This window comes from Bremia lactucae, linkage group LG7 (assembly GCF_004359215.1).
Source record: "Bremia lactucae strain SF5 linkage group LG7, whole genome shotgun sequence".
Taxonomy (NCBI): domain Eukaryota; phylum Oomycota; class Peronosporomycetes; order Peronosporales; family Peronosporaceae; genus Bremia; species Bremia lactucae.
In genome coordinates, this window is record NC_090616.1 from 3,542,044 (window position 1) to 3,550,252 (window position 8,209).

At 46.3% G+C, this 8,209-nt stretch overlaps 2 protein-coding genes across 2 annotated transcripts; one reads left to right on the forward strand and one right to left on the reverse strand.

Moving 5' to 3' along the window:
• Positions 1 to 2: 2 nt before the first annotated feature.
• On the forward strand, positions 3 to 4,811 carry CCR75_000219 (uncharacterized protein; the record flags this gene model as incomplete). Its single annotated transcript, XM_067958327.1, has 5 exons — positions 3 to 515; positions 606 to 737; positions 803 to 1,180; positions 1,249 to 2,288; positions 2,379 to 4,811. 5 exons carry the CDS (start codon positions 3 to 5, stop codon positions 2,923 to 2,925), a joined length of 2,610 nt encoding a protein of 869 aa, XP_067814494.1. The 3' UTR covers positions 2,926 to 4,811.
• CCR75_000220 (uncharacterized protein) lies at positions 3,055 to 4,290 on the reverse strand (the record flags this gene model as incomplete). The annotated part of the gene is made up of 1 exon (XM_067958328.1): positions 3,055 to 4,290. The coding sequence occupies one exon, from the start codon at positions 4,288 to 4,290 to the stop codon at positions 3,055 to 3,057; it is 1,236 nt and encodes a 411-aa protein (XP_067814749.1).
• Positions 4,812 to 8,209: the final 3,398 nt, after the last annotated feature.

Genomic DNA, 8,209 nt, shown 5'->3' on the forward strand with positions numbered 1-8,209 from the left:
TAATGCAAACGTCACAAGTGTCATCAACTCCAACGCTTTCAACGCTAAGCGCGACTTTATTGGCATCTTTGCCGACTAATACATCGGAAAAGAATTTATGTGATGTAGACTATGCGAATTTTTCGTTGGCGCTCAAAAACCTGCACATACGTGCGCATGAGGAGATCGCGGAGCTCGTGACGGTGCTGCATCAAATTGAGCCTTCGGACAGTATCGAGTCATCTGCTGATGATCGCGGCACTTTAGCCGTACATGATGCAATAAAATTATTTCAGCGTCAGCTCGCTTTAGAAGGAGAGCACTTTTCACAGCTGGAAAGCATTGTCCGGCCCAGACTTTCGAAATTGCAGAGGCTACAGAGTCGAGCTAAGTATCTTGAAATGGCCGTAGAAGTTGAGCATTTGAGCCATGAAGCTAACAAACAGGCGCTGAAGGCCACGCCAGATGCATTGGAAGCTTTAATGCGTTTCGTCACTTGTGCTGCTGCGATCTCCGAGGATTATTTATTAATACGAGTGCGTCGTCTAGAGAATGCATTGCCGTGATGTAAGCAGCATTTGATAGTGAGTTGACATGATGTATGTGTTATAAATTACTATTCTAAGAGAGAAGCTGCGCGTCGAGTAGAGGATTTGTATGGGACATTTCGTCAACATGCAGTGGAGAAGCTGCAGTTGGCATTAGTTAAAATTCAATGGCCAGAACCTTTGACAACGCAGCAGGAGCTGGTGCACAAGGTGACACTTATGTAAGTAGACATTACAGCGGAGCTTGAATTAATTTGCTTTTTTGTTATACTCAGGAGACGGATCTGCGTGATGTGGCAACAGCATTCGCTTATTTGTTGAGTTTGCAGCTCGCTCAACAATCTGAGCCTGCATCGACGAGCACTGATTTGTGGGCCATGGACTGTGTGTTGGACCCATTGTTACTGCGCTTTCGCTTCCACTTCGAACGAATTAGTAGCGCGACGAATCGACTTGCAAAGCCAGAATGGTATTTACACTACGTACTAGACCAAACCAAAGCTCACACAAGATTTTTCGCACAAGTGCTTACTCCTGTACTGCACCGCCATCGCGAGCAAATTCACTGCTGGGACGCCCAGATTCTCGTTCTCCGTGGTTTTGTTCGAGCTGCATGTCGTAAATTGACGCAGGATTTGCCTACGTTATTAGCGGTGAGTTGTTCATCAGTGAAGAGTAACTTTGATTGAACTGCACATTTTGATGTCTGTTGTAAGCGTAGCACTCGCCGCTTTTGTGCCATACAATGGATGAAGTGCTACAATTTGAGCGGAGCATTGACGAGGAAATTGGCTACGAATCTTGGGCCACCGCTGACCGTCAGGCCTATCCGCGTTGTATCGATGTATTCACATCGGAAAATGATGTGCTGTTCGCTTGGACAAGCGTCGATGTAGAATACGCGCACCATATATTAACATCGAAATTGCACGACAAGCCAGAAATCGAGTGGTATGTGGAGGACGGTGATGGGACCGAGCATTCACGACAAGATTCAATTCCTCCACTAGCGCTCCGTTTGGTAACTCTCGTCGATTTCCTCTCGCAGCGATTTTTACTGATAGAAACGGACGAAATGAGATACTTGTATGTCATGCAAGTGCATCTGCCGCTTTTGAGTCAATTTATGCGGTTGTGTGAAGCTCGTGGACGTCGATTAATTGCTTCGTTGACCGAGACGATGACAACTGCTGACATACTGAGCAGATGCAGAAACCTCTTTTTGGTAGGGAATGCACTGCAGCATGTAGCGCAAGCGCTGGCAGCATGGGAGCAGAGTAGTGTGTTCTTGGAGCTGTCGAGAAAAGTTACAGGCTCCAGAGCGACTCAAGCACACGTGCTTCAAATGCATATGGCTTACTCAAAGCAGGTGCTTGCACGTGCGTCAGCAGCTGTACTCGCTACCGAAGAAGCCACAGCTGTTCGGCAAGCGTTAGCTGGACCCGGTGCCATGATTGGACCAGCTGCTGCGCTAACGGCTGCGTATTCAGCTGGATCCAAAACGATGAAGAGCTTATTCCGCCGTAACGAGACGAAGCAAGAAACACCATCAGTCGCACCTACTTGCGCTTCTACGGCGACTACAGCGACTAACGACAAGTCAGTGGACGATCAAGACGATGCTGAAGCACTTCTATTTACGCACACAATATTTGAGCGGCCGACTGCAGAGCTAAAGATGCTGGCATCAACATTGCTTGAAGAGGGCAAAAATACCTTGATGCATGTATTTGCGCGTGATATGGAGACTTATCGCTCGAGGTATGGTTATAAAACGTCCCTATGTTTTTGTGCACAAGTCTGACTTACCCATGTGTGTTCATGATGTCCATTTATGCACGTTCCATGCAGCCCCTTTTGGACCGAGACATCTCAGAATGATATAGACGAAAACCAGCTGTGCGGCGTGTCTGCTGAACTCGGAATTTGCTACGAAATTGTGAGCATCGTGCTGTCGTGTGCCCAAAAAGTGCTGCTACCCGAATGTTGGCTTGCCTTCTGGAAGCCTTTCGCATCGGGTCTCGACGACGCTCTTTTCGATGCCTTTTACAACCCTGCAATGACGGAAGGGTCATCGCAACTCGGCGAATTTGGAAAGCGCCGATTCATTCGCGACATTAAGACCATGGTAGCCATTTTCACTGCCGTTTCATCCAAGGCGCTTCCTAGCTCATCTTTCCGCCGCACGCGCGAGGTCTGCCTTCTGTTGGAGATTCCCACGCCGCGATTACGTGAAATTTATAAAGCTCTAAAAGTGGATGAGACTCGAGCTCCCCTAACTGTTGCAGCCGATCCAATGGAGCAGCTCACGACTATACTTGAAGCGTGCCGAGTCTTCTGTCTAACGCCTGCTCAAGTCGTGCGGATATGCACCACCCGGTTGAACATTACAGAGTAAGATAGTGCTGCAAGCTTAGCAACTTTTCAGACATGATATCGGGCAACAGATGCGAGTAGAGGAAAGGGTTACGTCAGATAAAAAATATTCCCATGATAGTTACCAACAAAGAGTACTGCGCCACCGTTTTTATCGACGCAACGGCTCGTTAACGTGGCCTTTAAACGCCATGACAGCTCCTTCCAACACGCGCGACACGTCCGTATAATTACCTAGATGCTCGAGAAGTGGTGTCACGACGTCAATGTCAAACTCCATGCGTCTAACAAGGCTCGTTTCTTCGTCCCAAAAGAAGTGCACTGAGCACGGGTACTTAAACTGGTGGTCGAGCAACTTCACTGCGAGTGACAAGTCTTCTACGATCTCGGACCTCATGAGCCGTGGGAAAACACACTCTAACGTCGATTTCGATATCGTAACGCTCAGCGTGGCTGTAGCGGTGACAATGCTTTCAGAAACTTTCCGCATGTCCTGAAGGTGCAAGTGGAGATCGCCGTGGGAATCAGATAATCGTTGCCAGTGTCCTACAAGAGCCTCAACACCACTTGCATTGCCAAACTCGACGTCTGGTGCCATGGTCGATCGCAAAAACATAATCTGTTGCTGACTCTTGGAAGAATGGAGAACATCGCTCGAGTTTATTGATTCTTGGTTGAACGCATATCCGACTCCATGACGAAAAAGCTGAAAATACTCGGCCACAACGCCCCAAACACGTTGTTGCGAGTCATAACGAAGACGTCTGCGCTGCACCTCAAGCATCGGAATCTCACTACGAAGTTGTGCGACCGTGGCCTTGAGCGTAGTGACATATTCACGTTGTTTTTGACGATAACGCGCTTGGTTGCTGCGGCACTGTTCACGACAAGCTTTCGATTTGACGCTCACCTTGCGCTTCCTCTTCTGAACTGGAGTCCTGTCTTTCGGGCAATTGATTAACAAAGTCTCCACCTGAGCTGAGACACTTTGCGCGGGTGAATCATGAGCCCGGACAGAGGCATAATGTGGCGGACTCGATAAAGCCTCAACATTACTGCGGTCCAAAGGGGCAAACGGAGCAGCGACGGCATCACTGTGATGCCTTGCCGCCTTTGATCTATGCTCACATTCATCGCTGACTTCAGTGTTCCTAGTCGCTAAACCGACTAATGACGATATGTTTCGGAGCGGGGGAAGTATCACACGTGGCGGGGACGAATTCTGGATCGGTCGCTGGGCGGTCTGGCTTACGTTTGGGTCGAAGATGCGACTATTGGATTTCGTGGCCACAAATCGGTGGGTTGCTGTGCGAGGAAGCACACTTCTAATCACGGCGTCGCTGAAAGGCTGATGATTATCGTCCAAGTTCCTACGGCTTGTCATCATCGCACTTTCGATATCGACTGTCACGGTGAAAATTTGGTTGTGAAAAGTCAGGAAGGGGTGTTATTTGAAAGCGCAAGAAGCTGCCACAGCTGGCAACTGCGGTTCGCTCCGGTTCTAGCAAGTTAGCCGCTTTAAACTTATTCGCGTCAGGCGTAAACAAGCCAAACATTCTGAAGATTTGAAGTAAAACTTGGCGACCTCGAGTTTGTGTATCGCAAAGCTTGGTTTTGTTCAGTCCCAATCATATGAGTCACACTAAAATAGAAACTACGCAAACCGAACGGCTGCAAAAAATCGCCTTCTGCTGTTCCATGTGGTGCCCGTCATCTTGTTACCGCAACTGACTGGAAAGGTACTTTTAAGACCTGGAAAAGTACTATGAGAGCTGGAATACTCAAATCTCCGGACCGCTGCATGGTACATGTACTTCGAAGTACTGTATTAGTTTTCCGACAGGATCAATGAGACCGCATCTATCCATACCGCACCAATTGTACGATGCAAATTAACAAAGCTTTGAGGCTGTCGTTTTGTAGCACTCGGGTTTTATCAACACATTGAGGCTGGTAACTGCAGGCTTGTCATTGGTTCCGTCAAGAATCATCTCGAAATTCCGCAGAAAAGGCGAAGACGAATCGAAAAGGTGTTTAAGTAGGGTGTACAACAATTGCTGTATCTTGTTTGTAATGCGCAAATTATGCCGCATATCGCATAATATTTGACACCGCAAAAGCCAACTTATTGGGCACCTTATGTTACCTGACGTTGTCTTGTGGCGACAATAGATATTGTCCTGAAATACGGATCAACGCCGCTACGTACAATGCTACAATACTGTTCAATACTTAAATAGTCTCATTTTATGCAATTCGCAGAAAGCTATTGCCTGCGGGTTGCCAAATTCACTCACCAATGTCAAAACCATGCATCATAAGGTTAGCTTTTGAATGATAACCTCGTCTGCTCGCAATGGACCACTCAGTCTCCTAAGCGTCTTCTCAGTGTACAGCCAAGGAATTAAAGGGTAAAAGGTTGCAGCTGAAAGGCCGTGTACCATTACGAGCTGTTCGTCCTCCTCCGCTTGCTTTGCTTTGGTCTACGCCACAAATTTGAAATCGAGGTTAAGTGTTAAAAATAGTATTCCACTATTTATGGAATGCTTGAGAGCGTACATCTGTTACATTACAATTCTGAGCCTACATAAAAACACAAACACATGCACTGTAAAAATGCGAAGTGGCTATCGAATTTTATAAAGAACTTTAACAGGATTGTGACCGCTTCATCAGAATCTCCGATCAAAGTGCAAGTAAACGATAAAGCATGTTGGCCACTAGTTGCGAGTGAGCTGTCCTCAATAATTGCACTTAAAAGCGTGATTTGTTAAGAACATTGAATAGAACGCAAGCACTTCATTAATCGAGCAAGCAGTGCCGATTAGCTATATTTAATACGGCGTTGGCAATTTGAAATTGACTTCTTAGTTTGGACGTCGCCAATGCAGCTGCGTTTCTATAGTTTTTTTTTCTTTATTGCGCCTTTTTGTGTGCAACTTTGCTTATGTGACGAAATATAGTAAAGGCTAGCAGCCACCCGTTCCCCAGTCATTAAAGTGAGTTATGTCAAACTCGGCTTATGAGCAAAACGACGCTAGAAAGCTTTATTAATGAGGATGCACAGTGAAGCGTTAATAATAGTTAAAAGTTTAGTATGCAACCATGATTTGATGCTCAAAAAGTGCTTTATGATATCTACAAGATCAAATTCTCCTCGAGGGATGACATGCCGCCGGAAATGAGGCCTAATCGTGTGTGCGCTTCAGCGTTCTAGGAAGACAGGATACTTAGCCTCTATGTTCGACGAGCGCGACCATACAAAGTCAATCGTCAAATGTCCGTGACCTTTAAAACGAGCTCAGGTTCCTCGAATTAGCTTTTTTGCTTAAAATACTTGGCGTCTTCAGTATATGGAGGGCCCACGTGCTCAAATTATACAACAGGTTCACTTAAACGAAAAGGTAGCCTCCCTTAAAGGCGTCCATCTTTCCGAATCATCCGCAATAGGCACTGGACTTCGTGAGAATGATTACGAGCCTGTGAAATGCTCGCTTGAGAACGCGATTAGTAAAGTGACAACGATGGGCACTGAACGTCGTGAGAATTTACAAAGAGTGCTAGGGACGCGCCTCATATAAAACTGACGATTCAATGGTGTCTTAATTATTTTTCTCGTGTAACGGGGTATCGTTACATGAAATTAACACTTAAAGGTTGTTAATTAATATATTATCTAAAACGTAGATAATATTTGGAGAACATTACTTTACATGGTAATATTCTAAAAGCTTATCCTTTGGTAGATATAGACAATTTATCTACTTTTTCCGCGGTCCAGTCAACGCTGGACACGCGCAAAGAAAGAGGCAGATAAGACTTTATTACATGTTTTGTATTAGTTTCTAGTTAAGTTAGTAGTAGATAGAAACAAAAGAACTTATTTATATTGGATACACATTCTTTAGAGCTAGTGTTTTAAAAAGAGTCTTCCTCTGCACGTACTAGTGTACGTCACATAACGTAAGGCACCACTCGCAACTGAAGCAGTGCGAAGTGGACTTGTACTGAAACAGTACAAGTCGAAGTGCCCCATTACACCTGGTAGCAGTTTGTAGTCCGTCCTAGCACCACAATTCCTTCATCTAACATGTAAATGTTAGATGATACTGGAAATACGCATCACGTTTCACGTGATAGCTACTCCTTTCTAAGTGATATAGAAAGTAGTGCGGTCGAACGAATGAGTTCGGCCGTAGGGAACGATGCCATCTTGGCCATGCTGTCCGGTTTGGACAGAGATGCCCTCCATTAAGCCATCGCCAAGTTCATACAACATGAACTTGACGAGACGAAGGAGGAGGATAAGGTAGCCTTGCTTAGTCAGCAAGGCTCTTAACAGGCAGAACTGTTGAGGTTACAGCAGGTACAGACCCCTGTACCTGGGATGACGCACACGCGTCGTCCTGAAACCCTAAAGATTGACATTGTTAAGTATGGGGGAGTCGAAGAAGACTCCTCTTAAGATGGTTTGTCGAGTTGGACGATGCCATAAGGGCTCGTCACATCGTCGGCGAGCAAATGCAAGTCGCATTTGCTCAGTCAAATTTGGCAGGTCGTGCCAAAACTTGGGCACTAGGGCTTAAGTTGCGCGACCTCTATGTCTTTGGATCGCTAGAGGCTTTTGCAGCTCGGCTCAAACAGACGTTTGAACCGGCTAGGGCTGAGTGCAGAGCTCGATCAGAGCTTTTGAAACACAAGCAAGGCAAGCGCGCTGTTCACGCTTATGTCCAGCACATACGAATCTTGGCGAGTTGTAACAAAAACAACCCAGTTGACGAACACACGTTGATTACGGTACTCATGCAAGGTCTTACGTATGGTTTCGTAAAGGCCCACCTGTCCCGCTTGGAACTGGATACGCTTGAAAAAGCAATATCCGTTGCGGAACAGGAGGACTTTATCTTGAGACAGGCTCAAGCTAGTTCGTCATCGTATCGTCCTCCAAAACGACAAGAGCCTGGAGGTCGAGAACCTCTGAACCTCTCTTAAATTGAAAGCGAGAGACCTCGCTTTACGAACAATAAGCGATCGCAGAAATGCAATCGCTGTCAAAAGTTAGGACACTACGCTCATGAGTGCAGTACCCCACGCCCAGAACCGAGAGGTACTGAACGTAATTATGGACCGAATGCCAAAAAGGGCAATGGTCGCGGATCCGACGCTGTTGCAAAATTTTATCAGCGAGGCGGACCGCCAAAAAATGGTCGGGTCAGTAGGGGCGTAACGTCCTACTGATATAGCAACCTCAAGAGAGTTTGCAAATCTCTTGAAGAAAGTTGCTCCAGACACAGAATTACTATGTG